This window comes from Scyliorhinus canicula, chromosome 3 (genome assembly GCF_902713615.1).
Source record: "Scyliorhinus canicula chromosome 3, sScyCan1.1, whole genome shotgun sequence".
NCBI classification, from domain to species: Eukaryota; Metazoa; Chordata; class Chondrichthyes; order Carcharhiniformes; family Scyliorhinidae; genus Scyliorhinus; species Scyliorhinus canicula.
The window spans coordinates 2,784,822-2,810,590 of NC_052148.1; the positions used below are offsets into that span (position 1 = coordinate 2,784,822).

At 53.0% G+C, this 25,769-nt stretch overlaps 1 protein-coding gene across 3 annotated transcripts in view; it reads right to left on the reverse strand.

The window, feature by feature from the left end:
- The window catches only part of LOC119963786 (disintegrin and metalloproteinase domain-containing protein 12-like), a 467,225-nt gene that overhangs the window by 384,864 nt on the left and 56,592 nt on the right, over window positions 1–25,769 (reverse strand). For all 3 annotated transcript variants that reach the window (XM_038793073.1, XM_038793071.1, XM_038793074.1), the window contains exons 4-5: window positions 24,705–24,783; window positions 18,747–18,823 (exon numbers count right to left, since the gene is read on the reverse strand). In XM_038793073.1, the coding sequence (XP_038649001.1) occupies window positions 18,747–18,823; window positions 24,705–24,783 (156 nt within the window). The remainder of the gene's footprint in view (window positions 1–18,746; window positions 18,824–24,704; window positions 24,784–25,769) is intronic.

A 25,769-nucleotide genomic window follows, 5' to 3' on the forward strand; every position in this document is an offset into this window, starting at 1 on the left:
CAATCAGCTCCCAGTCTAGTGTCCCTCAATCAGCAGCCAGACTAGGCTCCCTCAATCAGCTCCCAGTCTAGTGTCCCTCAATCAGCTCCCAGTCTAGTGTCCCTCAATCAGCTCCCAGTCTAGTGTCCCTCAATCAGCTCCCAGTCAAGGCTCCCTCAATCAGCTCCCAGTCTAGGTTCCCTCAATCAGCCGCCAGTCTAGTGTCCCTCAATCAGCTCCCAGTCAAGGCTCCCTCAATCAGCTCCCAGTCTAGTGTCCCTCAATCAGCTCCCAGTCTAGTGTCCCTCAATCAGCTCCCAGTCTCGGCTGCCTCAATCAGCTCCCAGTCTAGGCTCCCTCAATCAGCTCCCAGTCTGGGCTCCCTCAATCAGCTCCCAGTCTAGTGACCCTCAATCAGCTCCCAGTCTAGTGTCCCTCAATCAGCTCCCAGTCGAGTGTCCCTCAATCAGCTCCCAGTCTAGTGTCCCTCAATCAGCTCCCAGTCTAGTGTCCCTCAATTAGCTCCCAGTCTAGTGTCCCTCAATCAGCTCCCAGTCTAGGCTCCCTCAATCAGCTCCCAGTCTAGTGTCCCTCAATCAGCTCCCAGTCTAGTGTCCCTCAATCAGCTCCCAGTCTAGTGTCCCTCAATCAGCCCCCAGTCTAGTGTCCCTCAATCAGCTCCCAGTCTAGTGTCCCTCAATCAGCTCCCAGTCTAGTGTCCCTCAATCAGCCCCCAGTCTAGTGTCCCTCAATCAGCCCCCAGTCTAGTGTCCCTCAATCAGCTCCCAGTCTAGGCTCCCTCAATCAGCTCCCAGTCTAGTGTCCCTCAATCAGCTCCCAGTCTAGTGTCCCTCAATCAGCTCTCAGTCTCGGCTCCCTCAATCAGCTCCCAGTCTAGGCTCCCTCAATCAGCTCCCAGTCTAGGCTCCCTCAATCAGCTCCCAGTCTAGGCTCCCTCAATCAGCTCCCAGTCGAGGCCTCAATCAGCTCCCAGTCTAGGCTCCCTCAATCAGCTCCCAGTCTAGGCTCCCTCATTCAGCTCCCAGTCTAGTGTCCCTCAATCAGCTCCCAGTCTAGTGTCCCTCAATCAGCTCCCAGTCTAGTGTCCCTCAGTCAGCTCCCAGTCTAGTGTCCCTCAGTCAGCTCCCAGTCTGGGCTCCCTCAATCAGCTCCCAGTCTAATGTCCCTCAATCAGCTCCCAGTCTAGGTTCCCTCAATCAGCCCCCAGTTTAGTGTCCCTCAATCAGCTCCCAGTCTAGTGTCCCTCAATCAGCTCCCAGTCTAGTGTCCCTCAATCAGCTCCCAGTCTCGGCTCCCTCAATCAGCTCCCAGTCCAGGCTCCCTCAGTCAGCTCCCAGTCGAGGCCTCAATCAGCTCCCAGTCTCGTGTCCCTCAATCAGCTCCCAGTCTAGGCTGCCTCAATCAGCTCCCAGTCTCGTGTCCCTCAATCAGCTCCCAGTCTAGTGTCCCTCAATCAGCTCCCAGTCTAGGCCTCAATCAGCTCCCAGTCTAGGTTCCCTCAATCAGCTCCCAGTCTAGGTTCCCTCAATCAGCTCCCAGTCTTCTGTCCCTCAATCAGCTCCCAGTCTAGTGTCCCTCAATCAGCTCCCAGTCTAGGCTCCCTCAATCAGCTCCCAGTCTTCTGTCCCTCAATCAGCTCCCAGTCTAGTGTCCCTCAATCAGCTCCCAGTCTAGGCTCCCTCAATCAGCTCCCAGTCTAGTGTCCCTCAATCAGCTCCCAGTCTAGTGTCCCTCAATCAGCTTCCAGTCTAGTGTCCCTCAATCAGCTCCCAGTCTAGGCTCCCTCAATCAGCTCCCAGTCTAGGCTCCCTCAATCAGCTCCCAGTCTAGGCCTCAATCAGCTCCCAGTCTAGTGTCCCTCAATCAGCTCCCAGTCTAGTGTCCCTCAATCAGCTTCCAGTCTAGTGACCCTCAATCAGCTCCCAGTCTAGTGTCCCTCAATCAGCTCCCAGTCTCGGCTCCCTCAATCAGCTCCCAGTCTAGTGTCCCTCAATCAGCTTCCAGTCTAGTGACCCTCAATCAGCTCCCAGTCTAGTGTCCCTCAATCAGCTTCCAGTCTAGTGTCCCTCAATCAGCTCCCAGTCTAGTGTCCCTCAATCAGCTCCCAGTCTAGTGTCCCTCAATCAGCTCCCAGTCTAGGCCTCAATCAGCTCCCAGTCTAGGTTCCCTCAATCAGCTCCCAGTCTAGGTTCCCTCAATCAGCTCCCAGTCTTCTGTCCCTCAATCAGCTCCCAGTCTAGTGTCCCTCAATCAGCTCCCAGTCTAGGCTCCCTCAATCAGCTCCCAGTCTTCTGTCCCTCAATCAGCTCCCAGTCTAGTGTCCCTCAATCAGCTCCCAGTCTAGGCTCCCTCAATCAGCTCCCAGTCTAGTGTCCCTCAATCAGCTCCCAGTCTAGTGTCCCTCAATCAGCTCCCAGTCTAGTGTCCCTCAATCAGCTCCCAGTCTAGTGTCCCTCAATCAGCTCCCAGTCTAGTGTCCCTCAATCAGCTTCCAGTCTAGTGTCCCTCAATCAGCTCCCAGTCTAGGCTCCCTCAATCAGCTCCCAGTCTAGGCTCCCTCAATCAGCTCCCAGTCTAGGCCTCAATCAGCTCCCAGTCTAGTGTCCCTCAATCAGCTCCCAGTCTAGTGTCCCTCAATCAGCTTCCAGTCTAGTGACCCTCAATCAGCTCCCAGTCTAGTGTCCCTCAATCAGCTTCCAGTCTAGTGTCCCTCAATCAGCTCCCAGTCTAGTGTCCCTCAATCAGCAGCCAGTCTAGTATCCCTCAATCAGCTCCCAGTCTAGTGTCCCTCAATCAGCTCCCAGTCGAGGCCTCAATCAGCTCCCAGTCGAGGCCTCAATCAGCTCTCAGTCTAGGCTCCCTCAATCAGCTCCCAGTCTCGGCTCCCTCAATCAGCTCCCAGTCTAGGCTCTCTCAGTCAGCTCCCAGTCGAGGCCTCAATCAGCTCCCAGACTAGTGTCCCTCAATCAGCTCCCAGTCTAGGCTCCCTCAATCAGCTCCCAGTCTAGTGTCCCTCAATCAGCTCCCAGTCTAGGTTCCCTCAATCAGCTCCCAGTCTAGGTTCCCTCAATCAGCTCCCAGTCTAGGTTCCCTCAATCAGCTCCCAGTCTAGGTTCCCTCAATCAGCTCCCAGTCTAGGTTCCCTCAATCAGCTCCCAGTCTAGGCTCCCTCAATCAGCTCCCAGTCTAGGCTCCCTCAATCAGCTCCCAGTCTAGTGACCCTCAATCAGCTCCCAGTCTCGGCCTCAATCAGCTCCCAGTCTCGGCCTCAATCAGCTGCCAGTCTAGTGTCCTGATGGAACCATCAATTCACCAGACACGTGTTTCCGATGTGAATCTAACCTTTAATCGACTTACTTCAGAGCCAGCCTGTTACCTGTCGATGAACTCGTAGTGAACTCAGGCTGACTCTGGACACGGGAATTTATACAGCTGCACTAGGGAGAGGAGTCGTGGGCAGAGCCAAGGGTGGTTCCCAGTACAAGTTCCTGAGTGCTCCCAGCGCTACTCCCCCTAGTGGTCGGATAGCGCTACTGCGCTTACAAAGACAGTGTGAATTAACATATATACATCTATATTACATTCACCACATTCACCCCCTGCAAAAAAATCAAGTCTGGCGGGGGTGGTGGTCTAGTCTATAACGTCAGTCTGTCCGGTGGTCGAATTGTCCGCTGTGATCTGCGGAGCACCGGGGTTGCAGCCTCTTGCGGTGGCTGGACGGGTGTTGTGTGCTGGGGTACGATGGCGGACTCCAGGTAGGGTTGTGTCCGAGCTTCATACTCTTCTGGTGCGACCGGGGACTGGGGGCGCCTGCGGCTGGCCGGCGCGGGTGCGCGGATCTGGTGGAGCGAGCTTGTGGGTTTGGGAGCGCAAGGGGGCGGCAGCAAGGGGTGTAGGGTGAGAGGTCCTTCTCTGGGGGTAGAGGGGGCGCTGGATCCGGCGGGTGCCAGGTACCGGAGGGATACTGTGTCCTGACGGCCGTCAGGGAACTCGACGAATGCGTATTGGGGGTTGGAGTGGAGCAGGCGCACCTTTTCAACAAGGGGGTCGGTTTTGTGCGCCCTGGCGTGTTTCCTCAGAAGTACGGGGCCCGGCGTCCTCAGCCATGCCGGAAGTGAGACCCCCGTGGTAGTGCGCCCCTGGAAAAAATGAAGAGCCTCTCGTGAGGGGTCTGATTGGTCACTGTGCACAAAAGGAACCTAATAGCGTGGAGCGTGTCTGGGAGGACTTCCTGCCACTGGGAGACTTGGAGCTTTCTAGACCGGAGGGTCAGTAGGACGGTCTTCCAGACCGTCGCATTCTCCCTCTCCACCTGCCCGTTCCCCCTGGGATTGTAGCTGGTAGTCCTGCTCGAGGCGATGCCCTTGTCGAGCAGGTACTGACGCAGCTCATCGTTCATGAAGGACGAACCCCGGTCGCTGTGCACGTAGGTGGGGAAACCAAACAGGGTGAAGATGCTATGCAGGGTCCTAATGACTGTGTAGGAGGTCATGTCGGGGCACGGGATGGCGAATGGGAAACGGGAGAACACGTCTACGACGTTTGGAAAGTAAACGTTCTTGTTAGTTGAGGGGAGTGGCCCTTTGAAATCAATCGCGAGGCGTTCAAAGGGCCTAGAAGCCTTGACCAGGTGGGCCCTGTCTGGTCTATAGAAGTGCGGTTTGCACTCCGCACAGATCGGGCAATCCCTGGTGACCGCTTTTACCTCCTCGTTGGAGAAAGGCAGGTTTCGGGCCCTGATGTAGTGGGCGAGCGGGGTGACCCCCGGATGGCAGAGGTCATTGTGGATACTTTTTAATCGGTCGATCTGCGCGCTGGCGCATATCCCGCGGGATAGGGCATCCGGAGGCTCGTTGACCTTCCCGGGTCGATATTTGATATTGTAATTGTAGGTGGAGAGTTCGATCCTCCACCTCAGAATTTTGTCGTTTTTTATTTTGCCCCTTTGCGAGTTGACGAATATGAAGGCAACCGATCTTTGATCGGTGATGAGGGTGAACCTCCTACCTGCGAGGTAGTGCCTCCAGTGACGAATAGCCTCCACAATGGCTTGTGCTTCTTTCTCGACTAAAGAGTGTCGGAGTTCTGAACATAAGAACATAAGAACCAGGAGCAGGAGTCGGCCATCTGGCCCCTCGAGCCTGCTCCGCCATTCAATGAGATCATGGCTGATCTTTTGTGGACTCAGCTCCACTTTCCGGCCCGAACACCATAACCCTTAATCCCTTTTTTCTTCAAAAAAATTATCTATCTTTACCTTAAAAACATTAAATGAAGGAGCCTCAACTGCTTCACTGGGCAAGGAATTCCATAGATTCACAACCCTATGGGTGAAGAAGTTCCTCCTAAACTCAGTCCTAAATCTACTTCCCCTTATTTTGAGGCTATGCCCCCTAGTTCTGCTTTCACCCGCCAGTGGAAACAACCTGCCCGCATCTATCCTATCTATTCCCTTCATAATTTTAAATGTTTCTATAAGATCCCCCCTCATCCTTCTAAATTCCAACGAGTACAGTCCCAGTCTACTCAACCTCTCCTCATAATCCAACCCCTTCAGCTCTGGGATTAACCTAGTGAATCTCCTCTGCATACCCTCCAGCGCCAGTACATCCTTTCTCAAGTAAGGAGACCAAAACTGAACACAATACTCCAGGCGTGGCCGCACTAACACCTTATACAATTGCAGCATAACCTCCCTAGTCTTAAACTCCATCCCTCTAGCAATGAAGGATAAAATTCCATTTGCCTTCTTAATCACCTGTTGCACCTGTAAACCAACCTTCTGTGACTCATGCACTAGCACACCCAAGTCTCTCTGCACAGCGGCATGCTTTAATATATAATTTCTTAAATAATAATCCCGTTTGCTGTTATTCCTACCAAAATGGATAACCTCACATTTGTCAACATTGTATTCCATCTGCCAGACCCTAGCCCATTCACTTAACCTATCCAAATCCCTCTGCAGACTTCCAGTATCCTCTGCACTTTTCGCTTTACCACTCATCTTAGTGTCATCTGCAAACTTGGACACATTGCCCTTGGTCCCCAACTCCAAATCATCTATGGAAATTGTGAACAATTGTGGGCCCAACACGGATCCCTGAGGGACATCACTAGCTACTGATTGCCAACCAGAGAAACACCGATTAATCCCCACTCTTTGCTTTCTATTAATTAACCAATCCTTTATCCATGCTACTACTTTACCCTTAATGCCATGCATCTTTATCTTATGCAGCAGCCTTTTGCAGAAGCGGAGAGGGTACGGGAGAAAAATGCAACTGGTCTCCCTGCCTGATGTAACGTGGCTGCAAGAGCTACCTCTGAGGTGTCGCTCTCTACCTGAAATGGGGTGGATTCATCCACCGCCCGCATGGCCGCTTTGGTGATGTCCTCCTTCATGCCGTCGAAGGCCTGGCGTGCCTTGGCTGACAGGGGAAATTGTGTGGTCCTAAAGAGTGGGCGGGCTTTGTCCGCATATTGAGGGACCCACTGGGCGTAGTAGGAAAAAAATCCCAAGCACCGTTTGAGGGCCTTGGGACAATGAGGGGGAGGGAGTTCTAAGAGCATGCGGTCCGGGTCGGGGCCCAGGACTCCGTTTTCCACAACATAGCCGAGGATGGCTAGTCTGGATGTGCGGAAAACGCATTTCTCCTTGTTGTACGTGAGATTCAGTTTCTGTGCCGTCTGGAGTAAACGGTGGAGGTTGGCGTCGTGGTCCTGCTGGTCTTAGCCGCAGATGGTGACATTGTCCAAGTACGGAAACGTGGCCCGCAGCCCGTACTGGTCCACCATTCGGTCCATTGCTCGTTGGAACACCGAGACCCCATTAGCGATGCCGAAGGGGACCCGGAGGAAATGGAAGAGGCGGCCATCGGCCTCGAATGCCGTGTAGTGGCGGTCCTCCGGGCGGATTGGGAGCTGGTGGTATGCAGACTTCAGATCCACCGTGGAAAAGAACCGATACTGGGCGATCTGGTTTACCATGTCTGCAATCCTGGGGAGGGGATACGCGTCGAGGAGCGTAAATCTATTTATGGTCTGACTATAGTCGACAACCATGCGGACTTTTTCCCCGGTCTTCACGACCACCACCTGAGCTCTCCAGAGACTATTGCCGCCCTCTATAACCCTCTCACTGAGTCGCCTTCGGACCTCTGCTCTGACAAATACCCTATCCTGCAGGCTGCACCGCCTGCTACGAGTGGCTACGGGTTTACAGTCCTTAGTGAGATTGGCAAAGAGAGGAGGGGGGGAATTCGCAGCGTAGCGAGGCTGTAGATTGTGAGTGGGGGCAGGCGCCCTCCGAAGCTGAGGGTGAGGCTCTTGAGGTTACACTGGAAGTCTAGGCCTAATAAGAGTGGCGCGCAGAGTTCGGGCAAAATGTAGAGTTTAAACTTCGAGTAATTAGTGCCTCGGATTGTGAGTGTCGTGGCGGTGCGTCCCTGGATCTGGACCGAGTGGGAGCCTGAAGTGAGTGAGATAGTTTGCTGCACGGGGAAAGCGAGGAGCGAACAGCGTCTTACCAGGTCTGGGTGTATGAAGCTCTCCGTGCTCCCGGAGTCGAAGAGGCATGGCGTTTTGTACCCGTTGATATGGACCTCTGCCATCGAATTTCGTAGATTCTTTGGTCTTGATTGGTCCAGGGTGACCGCGCTGAGTTGCGGGTAGTCGGCGGCTCGATCAGCTGTGCTGGAGTAACCCCGTGATGACTGCCCTCTGAGTTCATAGTCAAATTCGAATTCCTCCGCAGAATTGTCCGAGCGCGGAGATGCCGATCGGGCCCGTGGATCGCACGTGGCTTGCAGCGAGGAAGATGGTGTCCAAGATGGCGGCCCCCATGAGTCGCACGTGGCCGGCCGCGTGGTGGAGGTTTTCCAAGATGGTGGCCCCCATGGATCCCACGTGGCTGGAGGGGGCGGAGTCGGGGCATAGGCCGCCACGTTTCGGGCCCCGCGGGCCTGCGAGTGAGGGGAGCGATTACTGCGAGTCGCTGGGGAGTTGGAAGCTGGGGCCCTTTTTGCGAGGCACACTCTTGCGTAATGGCCTTTCCGCCCGCAGCTGCTGCAGGTCGCGTTGCGGGCCGGGCAGTGCTGCCACGGGTGCTGGTTCTGGCCGCAGAAATGGCAGGCTGGAGCAGCATAGTGGCTGGCTGGGGCAGCATAGTGGCTGGGGCAGCATAGTGGCTGGCTGGGGCAGCATTGTGGCTGGCTGGAACAGCATAGTGGCTGGCCGGAGCAGCATAGTGGCTGGCTGGGGCAGCATAGTGGCTGGGGCAGCATAGTGGCTGGCTGGGGCAGCATTGTGGCTGGCTGGAACAGCATAGTGGCTGGCTGGAGCAGCATAGTGGCTGGCTGGAGCAGCATAGTGGCTGGCTGGAACAGCATAGTGGCTGGCCGGAGCAGCATAGTGGCTGGCTGGAGCAGCATAGTGGGTGGCTGGAGCAGCACAGTGGCTGGCTGGGGCAGCATGGTGGCTGGGCGGCCGCGTAGCACAGGCCTGGGGGAGTCGCTGGTCGGGGGCCCATGATTGGGTCGCGGGGTCCGCGGGGAACGAGTTAAGGCTGCGGAAGGAGACCTCCATCGTGGTAGCAGCTTCCACAGTCGTTTCTAAGTCCTGGGCCCCCTTTTCCAGCAGTCGTTGGCGCACATAGTTAGACCTGAGGCCCGCTACAAAAACATTGCGTACCGCCAATTCCCTGTGTTCAGCCGCGGTAACCGCTTGGTAATTACAGTCATTGGACAAATTATTAAGTTCCCTTAGGAATTCGGCGAGTGATTCCGTAGGCCGCTGGCGGCGAGTCGTGAACACATGGCGAGCGTAAACTTCATTAATGGGCCTTACATACATTTTATCGAGATCCTGGCATGGATAGAGGATTGGCTGACTGGCAGAAGGCAGAGAGTGGGGATAAAGGGGTCTTTTTCAGGATGGCAGCCGGTGACTAGTGGTGTGCCTCAGGGGTCTGTGCTGGGACCACAACTTTTCACAATATACATAAATGATCTGGAAGAAGGAACTGAAGGCACTGTTGCTATGTTTGCAGATGATACAAAGATCTATCGAGGGACAGGTAGTATTGAGGAAGCAAGGGGGCTGCAGAAGGATTTGGACAAACCAGGAGAGTGGGCAATGAAGTGGCAGATGAAATACAACGTGGAAAGTGTGAGGTTATCCACTTCGGATGGAGAAATTTGGGCATAGACTATTTTCTAAATGGGGAAATGCTCAGGAAATCAGAAGCACAAAGGGAGTTGGGAGTCCTTGTTCACGATTCTCTTAAGGTTAAAGTGCAGGTTCAGTTGGCAGTTAGGAAGGCAAATGCAATGTTAGCATTCATGTCGAGAGGGTTAGAATACAAGACCAGGGATGTACTTCTGAGGCTGTATCAGGCTCTGGTCAGACCCCATTTGGAGTATTGTGAGCAGTTTTGGGCCCCGTATCGAAGGAAGGATGTGCTGGCCTTGGAAAGGGTCCAGAGGGGCTTCACAAGAATGATCCCTGGAATGAAGAGCTTGTCATATGAGGAACGTTTGAGGACTCTGGGTCTGTACTCGTTGGAGTTTAGAAGGATGAGGAGGAATCTTATTGAAATTTACAGGATACTGCAAGGCCTGGATAGAGTGGACGTGGAGAGGATGTTTCCACTGTTCGGAAAAACTAGATCCAGAGAACACCCTCTCAGACTAAAGGGACGATCCTTTAAAACAGAGATGAGGAGAAATTTCTTCAGCTAGAGGGTGGTGAATCTGCAGAATTCTTTGCCGCAGAAGGCTGTGGAGGCCAAATCACTGAGTGTCTTTAAGACAGGGATAGATAGGTTCCTGATTAATAAGGGGATCATGGGTTATGGAGAGAAGGCAGGAGAATGGGGATGGGGGTGGCATTGATAGTCAAGGACAGTATTACGGTGGCAGAAAGGATGTTTGATGAGGACTCGTCTACTGAGGTAGTAAGGGCTGAGTTTAGAAACAGGAAAGGAGAGGTCACCCTGTTAGGGATTTTCTATAGGCCTCCGAAAAGTTCCAGAGATGTAGAGGAAAGGATTGCAAAGATGATTCTGGATAGGAGCGAAAGTAACAGGGTAGTTGTTATGGGGACTTTAACTTTCCAAATATTGACTGGAGACACTATAGTTCAAGTACTTTAGATGGGTCCGTTTTTGTCCAATGTGTGCAGGAGGGTTTCCTGACACAGTATGTTGACAGGCCAACGAGAGGCGAGGCCGTATTGGATTTGGTACTGGGTAATGGACCAGGACAGGTGTTAGATTTGGAGGTAGGTGAGCACTTTGGTGATAGTGACCACAATTCGATTACGTTTACTTTAGTGATGGAAAGGGATAGGTATACATCGCAGGGCAAGAGTCATATCTGGGAGAAAGGCAATTATGATGTGATGAGGCAATACTTAGGATGCATCGGATGGGGAGGGAAATTGCAGGGGATGGGCACAATGGAAATGTGGAGCTTGTTCAAGGAACAGCTACTGCGTGTCCTGATAAGTATGTACCTGTCAGGCAGGGAGGAAGTGGTCGAGCGAGGGAACCGTGGTTTACTAAAGTAGTTGAAACACTTGTCAAGAGGAAGAAGGAGGCTTATGTAAAGATGAGACATGAAGGTTTAGTTAGGGCACTCAAGAGTTACAAGTTAGCTAGGAAGGACCTAAAGAGAGAGCTAAGAAGTACCAGGAGGGGACATGAGAAGTCTTTGGCAGGTATGATCAAGGATAACCCTAAAGCTTTCTATAGATATGTCAGGAATAAAAGAATGAGTAGGGCCAGTCAAGGACAGTAGTGGGAAGTTATGCGTGGAGTCCGAGGAGATAGGAGAGGCGCTAAATGAATATTTTTCGTCAGTATTCACAGGTAAAGACAATGTTGTCGAGGAGAATACTGAGATACAGGTTACTAGACTAGACGGGATTGAGGTACAGAAGGAGGAAGTGTTAGTAATTCTGGAAAGTGTGAAAATAGATAAGTCCCCTGGGCCGGATGGGATTTATCTTAGGATTCTCTGGGAAGCTAGGGAGGAGACTCCCGGTAACTATAGACCAGTGAGCCTTACTTCTGTTGTGGGCAAAGTCTTGGAAAGGTTTATAAGAGATAGGATTTATAATCATCTAGAAAGGAATAATTTGATTAGAGATAGTCAACATGTTTTTGTGAAGGGTCGGTCGTGCCTCACAAACCTTATTGAGTTCTTCGAGAAGGTGACCAAACAGGTGGATGAGGGTAAAGCAGTTGATGTGGTGTATATGGATTTCAGTAAAGCGTTTGATAAGGTTCCCCACGGTAGGCTATTGCAGAAAATACAGAGGCATGGGATTCAGGGTGATTTAGCAGTTTGGATCAGAAACTGACTAGCTGATAGAAGACAGAGGGTGGTGGTTGATGGGAAATGTTCAGACTAGAGTTTAGTTACTCATGGTGTACCACAAGGATCTGTTCTGGGGCCACTGCTGTTTGTCATTTTTATAAATGACCTGGAGGAGGGCGTAGATGGATGGGTGAGGAAATTTGCAGATGACACTAAAGTCGGTGGAGTTGTGGACAGTGCAGAAGGATGTTGCAGGTTACAGAGGGACATAGATAAGCTGCAGAGCTGGGCTGAGAGGTGGCAAATGGAGTTTAATGCAGAAAAGTGTGAGGTGATTCATTTTGGAAGGAGTAACAGGAATACAGAGTACTGGGCTAATGGTAAGATTCTGGGGCGAAATTATCCGACCCCCAGCAGGGTCGGAGAATCGCCTGGGGCCGTCGAAAATCCCGCCCCCGCCGTGGCAGAGATTCTCCGCCACCCGGGAATTGGCGGGAGCGGGAATCACGCCACTCAATTCGGCGAGGTCCCTGCGACGATTCTCCGGCCCGCGATGGGCCGAAGTCCCGCCGCTGGGAGGCCTCTCCCGCCGCCGAGGTTTGAACCACCTCTGGTGGCGGCGGGATCGGCGCCGCGACCAGGCCCCCGGGGTCCTGGGGGGGGGGGGGGCATGGGGTGATTGGACCCCGGGGGGTGCCCCCACGGTGGCCAGGCCCACAATCATGCCCCCCCGCTCAGACTCCGGGCCAGTGCCCTGGGTGCACTCTTTCTCCTCCGCTGCCGCCACGGCCTCCGCCATGGCGGAAGCGGAAGAGAAACCCACATCGCGCATGCGCCGGTGGTGACGTCAGTGGCAGCTGGCTGCTGACCTCATCGCCCGCGCATGCGCCGACCGGCGAAAGCCTTTCGGCCAGCCCCGCTGCCGGGCGACGGGCCTGAAAGGCCGCTGGCGCCGGTTTTTTGCGCCAATCTTCTGGTGCCAACCGCTCCGGCGCGGGGCTAGTCCCCAAAGGTGCGGAGAATTCCCCACCTTTGGGGACGCCCGACCCCGGAGTGGTTGGCGCCACTCCCTCACGCCGCGACCCCCGTCACGCCGGGTAGGGGAGAATCCCGCCCCTTGGCAGTGTGGATGAGCAGAGACATCTCGGTGTCCATGTACATAGAACCCTGAAAGTTGCCACTGCGGCGCTAACAATTATACTCAAAGCCGAGAGACTAGTACAATAGAGGCTTTATTGCTGTACGATGTTGTCCCTCCATCTGCAACAGTAGACTAAGGGTCTGAGCAGCTCTCATACATTTATACATAAGCTCCCTGTGGGCGGAGCTAGCCGGCAGGGGCTGACCGGAGGAACCTGTATTACAGGTACAGGCATACATCCCCCTACTGCAGTACACATAACTACAGTGGTTATCTCACCACATTCACCCCCTGTAAAAAATGAGTCCGGCGGGGGTGACATGTAACTGTAATACAAAGGATGCTATTTACAAGAGGGTCCAACAAGGAAAATCAAGAGTCCATCCGGTTAGCAGGTTACAGGTTGAGCCGAATCGGTGGTCGGACGTTCCGCTGTGATCGGCGTAGCTGTGGTGGTGACGTCGGCACAGGCGGTGATGGCCCCGATGGTGCAGGTGCTGGCGGTGTTGGTGCTGGCTGCTGGCGGGATGACTCCGAGAGCAAGCCGAAATCTTCCGTGTCCTCCAGGGTGGCAGGGGATGAGGGATGGACCTGATGGGGACGAATAGGGGGGCGCTGGGGTTGGCGCAGGAAGGGGTGTGGGCATGGGATCGGCACCTGAGGGAGCCAGGTCCCGGAGCGAGACTGTGTCCTGGCGGCCGTCGGGGAACTCCACGTAGGCATACTGAGGGTTGGCGTGGAGAAGGCGTACTTTGTCCACCAGGGGTTCCGCCTTGTGGTGCCGTACATGCCTACGGAGAAGGACTGGGCCCGGAGTCGTGAGCCAAGTCGGGAGCGACACCCCGGATGTGGACTGCCTAGGGAAGGCAAAAACACGTTCATGGGGTGTACTGTTGGTTGCGGTGCACAGTAGCGACCGAATGGAATGGAGCGCGTCAGGGAGGACCTGCTGCCAGCGAGCGGCTGGGAGGTTCCTGGACCGTAGGGCCAGCTGGACGGCCCTTCATACCGTCCCGTTCTCCCTCTCTACCTGCCCGTTACCCCGGGGGTTGTAGCTGGTCGTCCTGCTGGAGGCGATACCTCTGCTGAGCAGGAACTGACGCAGCTCATCGCTCATGAATGAGGATCCCCTGTCACTGTGGATATAGTCGGGGAAACCGAACAGGGCGAAAATGGAATCCAGGGCCTTGATGACGGTGGCAGACGTCATATCCGGGCATGGGATGGCGAAGGGGAACCTAGAAAATTCATCGACCACACTAAGGATGTAGGTGTTGCGGTCGGTGGAGGGAAGGGGCCCTTTGAAGTCCACGCTGAGTCGTTCAAAGGGGCGGGATGCTTTTACCAGGCGCGCGCGATCTGGCCGGTAGAAGTGCGGCTTGCACTCCGCACAGATCTGGCAGTCTCTGGTGACTGTCCGTATTTCCTCGACGGAGTAGGGCAGATTGCGGGCTTTGATCAGATGGTACAAGCGAGTGACCCCCGGATGGCAAAGGCTGTCGTGCAAGGCACGGAGCTGGTTCACTTGTGCACTGGCACATGTACCTCGGGAGAGGGCGTCTGGGGGCTCGTTGAGCTTGCCGGGGCGATACAAGATCTCGTAGTTAAAGGTGGAGAGCTCGATTCTCCACCGCAAGATTTTGTCATTCTTGATCTTGCCCCGCTGCGTGTTGTTGAACATGAAGGCTACCGACCGTTGGTCAGTGAGGAGAGTGAATCTCCTGCCGGCCAGGTAATGCCTCCAGTGCCGCACCGCTTCAACGATTGCCTGGGCTTCCTTTTCGACAGAGGAATGCCGAATTTCGGAGGCGTGGAGGGTGCGTGAAAAGAATGCCACGGGTCTGCCGGCCTGATTCAGCGTGGCGGCAAGGGCGACATCTGAAGCGTCGCTCTCTACTTGGAAAGGCAGAGTCTCGTCTACGGCGTGCATCCCCGCCCTGGCTGTGTCAGATCGAATGCAGGCGAAGGCCTGTTGTGCCTCGGCCGAGAGGGGAAAATGTGTGGACTGGATAAGTGGCCGGACCTTGTCTGCATATTGCGGGACCCACTGGGCGTAATAAGAGAAAAACCCAAGGCAGCGTTTGAGGGCCTTGGGGCAGTGGGGAATTGGGAGCTCCATGAGGGGGCGCATGCGGTCGGGATCGGGCCCCAGTCGTCCGTTTTGGACTACGTAGCCAAGGATGGCTAAGCGGTCTGTGCGGAACACACATTTCTCCTTGTTGTACGTGAGATTAAGGAGAGATGCGGTGTGGAGGAATTTATAAAGGTTGGCATCATGGTCCTGCTGGTCATGGCTGCAGATGGTGACATTGTCGAGGTACGGGAAGGTGGCCTGCAATCCGTACCGGTCAACCATTCGGTCCATTTCTCGCTGAAAGACCGAGACCCCATTCGTGACGCCGAAGGGAACCCTCAGAAATTGGTACAGATGACCGTCCGCCTCAAAGGCAGTGTAGGGACGGTCCGATTTACGGATAGGGAACTGGTGGTAGGCGGATTTCAGGTCAATAGTAGAGAAGACCCGGTACTGTGCAATCTGATTGACCATATCAGAAATGCGGGGGAGGGGGTACGCGTCGAGCTGCGTGTACCGGTTGATGGTCTGGCTGTAGTCCACGACCATCCTGTGCTTCTCCCCGGTCTTAACCACTACCACCTGGGCTCTCCAAGGGCTGTTGCTGGCCTCGATGATACCCTCCCGAAGCAGCCGCTGGACTTCGGACCTGATGAAGGCCTTGTCCTGGGTGCTGTACCGTCTGCTCCTGGTGGCGACGGGCTTGCAATCCACAGTCAGATTAGCAAAGAGAGAGGGGGGCTCGACATTGAGGGTCGCGAGGCCGCAAACGGTGAGGGGAGGTAGGGGTCCACCGAATTTGAGGGTGAGGCTCTGGAGATTGCACTGGAAATCCAGGCCTAGTAAGAGGGAAGTGCAGAGGTCGGGGAGAATGTACAAACGGAAACGGTCGAATTCCACACCCTGTACAGTGAGTTTAACCAGGCAGAAACCCCGGATCGGGACAGAGTGGGAACCGGAGGCAAGGGAGATCTGCCGGTCGGCGGGATGGATCGCAAGGGAATAGCGCCTTACCGTGTCCGGGTGGACGAAGCTCTCGGTGCTCCCGGAGTCGATGAGGCAGGAGGTCACATGGCCGTTGACCAGCACCGATGTGGAAGAGGGTGCCAGGTTGCGAGGACGGGACTGGTCGAGCATAACGGAGGCGAGCAGTGGTTGGTGGGCGGTTGAGTCAGATGAGTCCGACGAGGAGCGGTAGCGACCCGTGTCCCGTGATGGCGGCCCCTGGAGACGAGATGGCGGCATCCGCAGTACCTGTGGGTAAAATGGCGGCGTCCATGGAGCGCACGTTATGGGGTCGGAACAAAATGGCGGCGCCCATGGAACCCACATGGCTGTGGTGGACGAAGATGGCGGCGACCATGGGGCGCACATGGCGGGGGCGGCAAAAGATGGCGGCGCCCACTGATCGCACGTGGGGTCGGGGGAAGCGGACGGCGGGGCCCATTGAGGGAGCGGCTGAGGCGTGGGGACCTGGCGGCGCGATAGCGGCGACCGTCCGGGACTGACACACCGCTGCAAAGTGGCCTTTCTTGCCACAAGCTTTGCAGGTCGCTGTGCGGGCCGGGCAGCGTTGGCGGGGGTGCTTCTGTTGGCCGCAGAAGTAACAGTGGGGACCCCCAGGGGGTGCGGTGCGGCGGGCAGCGCAGGCATAGTGCGCGGGGGCGGCTGCTGGGGGGGCCGTTTGCGGGGTCCACGAGGGGTGGGACGGATGGGCCTGGGGAGCCGTTTGCGGGGTCCACGAAGGGGTAGGACGGGTGGGCCGAGTGGCTAGCAGGAGTAAGTGTGCGCACTACTGGGAGGCGGCCGTCATGGAGAGCGCCAGGGCCTTTGCGGCCGCGAGGTCGGGGGCGACCCCTTCCAGCAGTCGTTGCCGGATGGGGTCCGATGCAATGCCTGTAACGAAGGCATCGTGCATGAGTAACTGAGAATGTTCCGCGGCTGTGAGGGCCCGGCAGTCGCAGTCTCGTACCAGAGGGATAAGGGCCCTCCAGAAGTCCTCAATCGACTCACCCGGCTGCTGGACGCGAGTAGAAAGTTGATGCCTCGCAAACAGGGTGTTCGCCGATGGTGCATAGTTCTCCTTGAGCAGTTCCATAGCTGTGGTGTAGTCGGTCGCATCTCGAATGAGCGGAAAGACGCTGGAACTAAGTCTGGAGTACAGGAGTTGCTTTTTCTGAGCCTCCGTCGGGGGAGGGTCTGCTGAAGAGATGTAGGCCTCGAAGACTGCGAGCCAGTGATAAAAGTCTTTTCTGGCGTGAGGCGAATGCGGATCCAGCTGCAGACGGTCAGGCTTGACTCTGATGTCCATGGTGACTGGGAATTCGTACAGCAATAAATTGTGGCGCTAACAATTATACTCAAAGCCGAGAGACTAGTACAATAGAGGCTTTATTGCTGTACGATGTTGTCCCTCCATCTGTAACAGTAGACTAAGGGTCTGAGCAGCTCTCATACATTTATACATAAGCTCCCTGTGGGCGGAGCTAGCCGGCAGGGGCTGACCGGAGGAACCTGTATTACAGGTACAGGCATACATCCCCCTACAGCAGTACACATAACTACAGTGGTTATCTCACCACAGCCACCCAGGTTGAGACGGTTGTTAAGAAGGCGTATGGTGTGTTAGCCTTTATTGGTAGAGGAACTGAGTTTCGGAGCCATGAGGTCATGTTGCAGTTGTACAAAACTCTGGTGCGGCCGCATTTGGAGTACTGCGTGCAATTCTGGTCACCGCATTATAGGAAGGATGTGGATGCATTGGAAAGGGTACAGAGGACATTTACCAGAATGTTGCCTGGTATGGAGGGAAGATCATATGAGGAAAGGACTTGAGGCTGTTTTCGTTAGAGAGAAGAAGGTTAAGGAGTGACTTAATTGAGGCATACAAGATGATCAGAGGATTAGATAGGGTGGACAGTGAGTGCCTTTTTCCTCGGATGGTGATGTCCAGCATGAGGGGACATAGCTTTAAATTGAGGGTTGATAGATATAGGACAGATGTCAGAGGTAGGTTCTTTACTCAGAGAGTAGTAAGGGTGTGGAATGCCCTGCCTGCAACAGTAGTGGACTCGCCAACACTAAACGCATTCAAATGGTCATTGGATAGGCATATGGATGATAAGGGAATAGTGTAGATGGGCTTTAGATTGGTTTCACAGGTCGGCGCAACATCGAGGGCTGAAGGGCCTGTACAGCGCTGTAATTTTCTATGTTCCATGTTCGAAACACATCTCAGTACAGTTACACAGTGAGTAATCCTTACCCTGCTGAATAAACACATCCCAGTACAGTTACACAGTGAGTAATCCTTACCCTGCTGAATAAACACATCCCAGTACAGTTACACAGTGAGTAATCCTTACCCTGCTGAATAAACACATCCCAGTACAGTTACACAGTGAGTAATCCTTACCCTGCTGAATAAACACATCCCAGTACAGTTACACAGCGAGTAATCCTTACCCTGCTGAATAAACACATCCCAGTACAGTTACACAGTGAGTAATCCATACCCTGCTGAATAAACACATCCCAGTACAGTTACACAGTGAGTAATCCTTACCCTGCTGAATAAACACATCCCAGTACAGTTACACAGTGAGTAATCCTTACCCTGCTGAATAAACACATCCCAGTACAGTTACACAGTGAGTAATCCTTACCCTGCTGAATAAACACATCCCAGTACAGTTACACAGCGAGTAATCCTTACCCTGCTGAATAAACACATCCCAGTACAGTTACACAGTGAGTAATCCTTACCCTGCTGAATAAACACATCCCAGTACAGTAACACAGTGAGTAACCCTTACCCTGCTGAATAAATACATCCCAGTACAGTTACACAGTGAGTAATCCTTACCCTGCTGAATAAACACATCCCAGTACAGTTACACAGTGAGTAACCCTCACCCTGCTGAATAAACACATCCCAGTACAGTTACACAGTGAGTAATCCTTACCCTGCTGAATAAACACATCCCAGTACAGTTACACAGTGAGTAATCCTTACCCTGCTGAATAAACACATCCCAGTACAGTTACACAGTGAGTAATCCTTACCCTGCTGAATAAACACATACCAGTACAGTTACACAGTGAGTAATCCTTACCCTGCTGAATAAGCAGGATACAGGTTGACTTTTTCTGTCTGATCTTCGCAAAACTGAGTAACAGTCTGAGAAGGATTTATTAGATTTGTTACCTGAGTCCTGAGCAGGTGCTGGCAGAGACCTGGGATCCAGGGAATCTTCTGACGGAACCCTCATAGCAACAACGATACTGCAGACAAATTGTTAAATGTCAGCATAAAAGCCTCTTATACTCATAATATTACAAAGGAACTCACTCAGAACAATTTCATTTTAAAAATGGCATCAATATCAAAGGTAACTGAAACATTGACAGTGTCTCAGAGAGCAGAGGCTGCGGATAACAAATTCATTGATACTGGAGACGCCGAATGAGGAGGAATCTGAGAACAAAAGAATTAGGAGCAGGAGCAGTCAATCTGGCCCCTCGAGCCTGCTCCGCCATTCAATGAGATCATGGCTGAAGTAAAGACTTTGAAGATTATTTGACAGTGGACATTGTAATTTTGATTCCCTTATTTCACCTTTCTTGATTTTTACTGTTGTCATTTTGATCCATGGGCCAGGGATTAAAATCTCCAAAGTACATTATGGAGTTCAGCTGACCTATAACCTTTGTGTAGAAAGGATGAGTACAAGAGCCTTCCCTTCAGGTGTAATTCAACCGTCTTCCCGACACTTCAATCAAGACAAGCTTTAATCTAAGAACTTAGTTAACATATATAAATAAACAAACAGCAAGTATGTTTATCAATTACAAACATAGAGACAACCCACAGCTACAGTAATCTATGTTTCACACTTAATGAATTTCCCCTTAACTGTTCCAATTCAAAAACAAAAATCCCTTAAACCAAAAAACACTTTTCAAGGGCGTGGTCCAGCACTATGCATTTTCACTTGAATAAGACTTTTCCTGAGAGTCTGACCCTGTCTTAACACTAGCTGAGACATTGTCAGACGATGTGGAACACCAGAAGTCATTGCAGAGTGGGTTGGCATCATCCTCCATCCCGCTGTTACTGCATAGTGCAGCAGGTATGTATCATGGAGGGAGTTGCAATGGGGACGGCTGAGGAAGGGTGTGTGGGGTGTTGTGGGAGTGAGGGTGTGTGGGGGTGGTATACAAGGCGCGATTCTCCGCTCTCCACGCGGCCTGGGAGAATCGCGGGTGGGCCCCACGACATTTTTTACGCCCCCCTGGCGCCACCCGCGATTCTCCCCCCGCTCGGAAAAATCGGCGCTCGCCGTTTTTGACAGCGAACGGCGATTCTCTGAGCCCAATGGGCCGAGCGGCCGGTCCTTCATGCCCGTTTCACGACAGTGGCAACCACACTTGGTCATTGCATTCGTGGAACGGGCACTAGATGCCCGTTTGGGGCATCTAGGGGCCCGGTTGGGACGGGAGCACCACGACTGTGCTCGGGAGGGTACAGGCCCGCCATCGGTGCCCACCAATCATCGGGCCAGCGTCCAAAACGGGCGCACTCTTTCCCCTCGACCGCACGGCAAGAACAAGCCGCCACGTCTTGCCGGGCGGCTGAGGAGAAAGACGGCCATCGCGCATGCGCGGGTTCGTGCCGTCTGCGCGATGAAGTCATCCGCCCATGCGTGGGTTGGAACCGGCAACCCGCGCATGCGTGGATGACTTCACACTCTCGGCGTGACGAGGTCGCTGCCGAGAAAGATGGAGGCCCGCTCCTAGCCCCCGGGTGGTGGTGAATTAGGTGCGGGGAGCGGGCTCCGAGGCCGTTGCGAACCTCAGCCGAGTTCACGACGGCCTTCACGAATTTGGCCCCCTGCGGAGAATTCCGCCCACAAAGTCTGCGCCCCTGGCCAGACCCCCCCCCCCCCTCCCCCAGTTAGTGAACCAGAAAGCGATTCGAGAGTCCCGTGAGCACTGGCCCTTGAGTAAACATCATGAGGCCTTCCTTGCCTGCGTGGACCTCATGCCCTGCCCATCCTCGCCCTCCCCCACATCCTCCTCATCGGACAAGGACTGGTGTTCCACCTCCTCCTCCAGCACATCGCCCCTCTGCTGCGCGATGTTGCGGAGGACGCAGTAGGCCGCCACAATGCAGACAACCATCTCAGCATCATTCTGGAGGGCCCCTCCCGTACGTTGCTGGCACCTTTGAATAGGTGTCGTCAGCCACGATTGCAGTGGACAGCCCCTGTCACCCAGGAGCCAATCCCCCAGCCAAGAGGGAGTAGGCGGGCGGGTCCAGAGGGTAAACGACAGGATGTATGTCCGAGCAGTATCCAAGCACGGACAAATAAGATAGCACAGGGCTAAATCGCTGGCTTTGGAAGTAGACCAAGGCAGGTCAGCAGCACGGTTCAATTTCCGTACCAGCCTCCCCGAACAGGTGCTGGAATGTGGCGACTAGGGGCTTTTCACAGTAACTTCATTGAAGCCTACTTGTGACAATAAGTGATTTTCATTTTCATATATTACGGTGGCCATCTTGCTGTGCAGCCACTGACCACCCAGCTTGGCCCTTGGCGGGTGAAAGCAGAACTAGGGGGCATAGCCTCAAAATAAGGGGAAGTAGATTAAGGACTGAGTTTAGGAGGAACTTCTTCACCCATAGGGTTGTGAAGCTATCGAATTCCTTGCCCAGTGAAGCAGTTGAGGCTCCTTCATTAATTGTTTTTAAGGTAAAGATAGATAGTTTTTTGAAGAATAAAGGGATTAAGGGTTATGGTGTTCGGGCCGGAAAGTGGAGCTGAGTCCACAAAAGATCAGCCATGATCTCATTGAATGGCGGAGCAGGCTCGAGGGGCCAAATGGCCGACTCCTGCTCCTAGTTCTTATGTTCTTGTGTACCTTTGGCTGGCACTGCCCTCACCAAGGGCTACTGTGAGTGTTCCCCTCAGTGGGCATCCGGTGCGCAGCGGCGGTAGGCGGAGGGGTCAGATGCGTGGGAGGTTGGTGTGGTGGGGGGTGCATGGGTGGGAAGGTGGGGGAACCTATACATCACTCTGCAGAACCAGGGCCAAGCTGGGTGGTCAGTGAGTGCGCAGCAAGATGGCCACCGTAATATATGGTCCGTGCTTGGACAATGCCCCATGGCGGATGGCTTCATAATTTTTAAAAGCGCAAGTGAACCGCGCCATTGTGAATTTGGACCATCGGAAGCGGAGAACCGCAGAGGCCCCAGAGAATACCAAGCCGTTCCCGTTAATGATATGCAAATGGTGTTTACTGTCCATGCATTCCGGAATGAATTTGCACGCTGTCAAAGTGATGGAGGATCGTGATTTGCTGTTAAATCGGCGGCAGCCAAGATTTTGGTGTTGGAATCTATTCTCCGCCCAATCGAGTCTTGTGATTTCAGGGTCGGCAAACAAGAGCCCAAAATGAAATAGTAACAACAGTGATGAAGATTCAGATCAGAGTTCTGAGTCTAATTTGGATTCTGGTTATGATGAAATACGGACAATTTTCCTTTCCTGGGACTATGTGCGGGATTTTCCGATTGCCGATGTTGAAATTGCCTACGGCGACTGGCCGTAGAATCTGTTTTGACACCGAAATCGGGGGCAGCGCCAATTTTCGGATGCTCCGCCCCCTAAAAAACGGCGGAATCGCTGAGTATGTCGCACGCCGTTGGGACGGCCTCAGGACATCATCTGAGGCCCTCCCCCGATGTTCCGCCCCTAATGGGGAGATTTCCCGATGGCATCGGCTGTGACTGCTCGCAGTTTTCAGGGCCTACTGGTGACAATTAAAAGATTATTATTATTTACTGTGTCGACTCCAATGCTTCCTTGAATATGGCGACCAAAACTCCTTTTGTTCTCATTGACGTAGCAACATCTGTTTCGGTCTTTGCCAAATGGGTCTGATTGACAGAGTGTTTGGGTATAATTTAGTGCCATGTCCATGATGGGTTTGGTGGCAGGAGGCATTTCATTAGACAGGAGGGTGATGGATGGACAACACTACCTCAATTAAATCTATGACAAGAAGGGCTCGTCTACCACCAGTTGAGGTCTAATTGACCAATTCAAGACGTGTTGCTGGTTACGGTGTGTACATGGTGGAGGCAGTAAATCTTTAAGGTGGTGGGAAAGATGTTGATCAAGCAGGCTGCTTCGCCCTGGATGCTATTCGGCTACTAAAGTATTGTTGGTGCTGCATTAATCCAGGACATCTCAGCTCCCAATAATCCTATTGCTCCAAGTGAGAGTAACCCTGTGGAATGCCATAGAATTTGTACGCCACAAGACCATAAGGTGTAGGAGGCGAATTATGCCACTCGGCCCATCGAATCTGCTCCGCCATTCAATCATGACTGATATTTTTCTCATCCCCATTCTCCTGCCTTCTCCCCATAACCCCTGATCCCCTTATTAATCAAGAACCTATCTATCTCTGTCTTAAAGACACTCAGTGATTTGGCCGCCACAGCCTTCTGCGGCAAAGAGTTCCACAGATTCACCACACTCTGGCTGAAGAAATTCCTCCTCATCTCTGTTTTAAAGGATCGTCCCTTTAGTCTGAGGCTGTGTCCTCTGGTTCTAGTTTTTCCTACAAGTGGAAACATCCTCTCCACATCCACTCTATCCAGACCTCGCAGTATCCTGTAAGTTTCAATAAGATCCTCCCTCATCCTTCTAAACTCCATCGAGTACAGACCCAGAGTCCTCAACCATTCCTCATACGACAAGTTCTTCATTCCAGAGATCATACTTGTGAACCTCCTCTGGACCCTTTCCAAGGCCAGTACATCATTCCTTCGATACTGCATAAAACTGTTCACAATACTCCAAATGGGGTCTGACCACAGCCTTATACAGCTTCAGAAGTACATCCCTGGTCTTGTATTCTAACCCTCTCGACATGAATTCTAATATTGCATTTGCCTTCCTAACTGCCAACTGAACCTGTACGTTAACCTTAAGAGAATCATGAACAAGGACTCCCAAGTCCCTTTGTGCTTCTGATTTCCGAAGCATTTCCCCATTTAGAAAATAGTCTATGCCTAAATTCCTCCTTCCAAAGTGCATAACCTCACACTTTTCCACATTGTATTCCATCTGCCACTTCATTGCTCACTCTCCTAGCCTGTCCAAATCCTTCTCAATACGACCTGTCCCTCTACAGATCTTTGTATCATCTGCAAACTTAGCAACAGTGCCTTCAGTTCCTTCTTCCAGATCATTAATGTATATTGTGAAGAGCTGTGATCCCAGCACAGACCCCTGAGGCACACCACTAGTCTCCGGCTGCCATCCTGAAAAAGACCCCTTTATCCCCACTCTCTGCCTTCTGCCAGTCAGCCAATCCTCTATCCATGCCAGGATCTTACCCTGAACACCATGGGCTCTTAACTTATTTAACAATCTCCAGGGCAGAACGGTGGCCGAGTGGTTAGCATTGCTGCCTCACGGTGCTGAGGTCCCAGGTTCGATCCCGGCTCTGGGTCACTGTCTGTGTGGAGTTTGCACATTCTCCCCGTGTCTGCGTGTGTTTCACCCCCACACCCCAAAAATGTGCAGAGTAGGTGGATTGGCCACACTAAATTGCCCCTTAAATTGCCGTTCTGACTCAGTCATATTTTACCATGCACTTCCAAGTACTCCACAATTCTCATCTTGAATACTGGGCTCTAAAATCTTCCCAATGACCGAAGTCAGGCTAACCGGCCTATAATTTCCTGCCTTCTGCCTCCATCCCTTCTTAAACAGCGGTATTACATTAGCCACTTTCCAGTCCTCTGGGCCCCTTCCTGCCACCAGTAATTCCTGAAAGATCATCACCAATGCCTCCACAATCTCCTCAGCTGTCTCTTTTCGGACCCTGCGGTGTAGTCCATCTGGTCCAGGTGACTTATCCACCTTCAGACCTTTCAGTTTACCCAGAATATTCTCCTTCGTGATGGCCACTGCACTCACCTCTGCCCCCTAATTCTCCCGAAGTCCTGGTATCCCTCTGGTGTAATCCACCGTGGCAGGTGCAGAGGAAAGAACAGAAAGAGGAAAGAAGAACATATATCCACATTCAATGCATTTAAAAATCAATGGATGTCAGTCTGGTGGTCAGCTTGTAAGATTTTTCTCACCGGTTCAGCCTCCTTCTCTATCACCAGAGTCCCATTAGCATCATAGTGCGATACCTGGAACCCTCTCGGCAAAAGGAGCCTGTGAAAGAAAAACCAGAAAGGGACAGATTTTGATTTGATTACAGTGACTGACATTCAACATTGGGCTGTTCATGTTGGACGCACACTGAAAATGAGATGCTGAGGGCGAGACCAGAATAAACCCGCAGCATTAACACAGTAATGGAAGAACGGAATGATGCTGAGTTACCCAACACAAACTGTACTTGACTAGTGTCTCCTTGTTTCATCCAGGACAAGTTCCCACTTTGGATATATTATTGCAGGCGGTTGTCTGTCATAGAACATAGAACATAGAACAGTACAGCACAGAACAGGCCCTTCGGCCCTCGATGTTGTGCCGAGCAATGATCACCCTACTTTAACCCGTATACCCAACAATCCCCCCATTAACCTTACACTACGGGCAATTTAGCATGGCCAATCCACCTAACCCGCACATCTTTGGACTGTGGGAGGAAACCGGAGCACCCGGAGGAAACCCACGCACACACGGGGAGGACGTGCAGACTCCACACAGACATTGACCCAGCCGGGAATCAAACCTGGGACCCTGGAGCTGTGAAGCATTGATGCTAACCACCTTGCTACCGTGAGGCCCTGTCATTGGGAGAAAGGGCGGAGATCTCTAATTTTGTGTCTAAATGTGGTGGCAGGCAGTTCTGGTGGAGCCGTTCTCATTGGCCAGAATGGCCAATTCCACATTTGGAGATTCATTAATTATGACAAGCAAGTATCTCTCCAAATCACCTGCTGGGCAGGAGCTGATTCGCCTTCCCACCATCAGCTGATGATTTTGCCGACTGTCCGTGTGGAGTCTGCACGTTCTCCCCGTGTCTGCGTGGGTTTCTTTCCAGTTTCCGGATTGGCCATGCTAAATTGCCCCTCAGGGTCCAAAGGTTAGGAGGGATTATGGGGGTAGGTGGGGAAGTGGACCTGAGTAGGGTGTTCTTTCAGAGAGTCAGTGAAGACTCGATGGGCCGGATTCCCTCATTCTGCACTGTA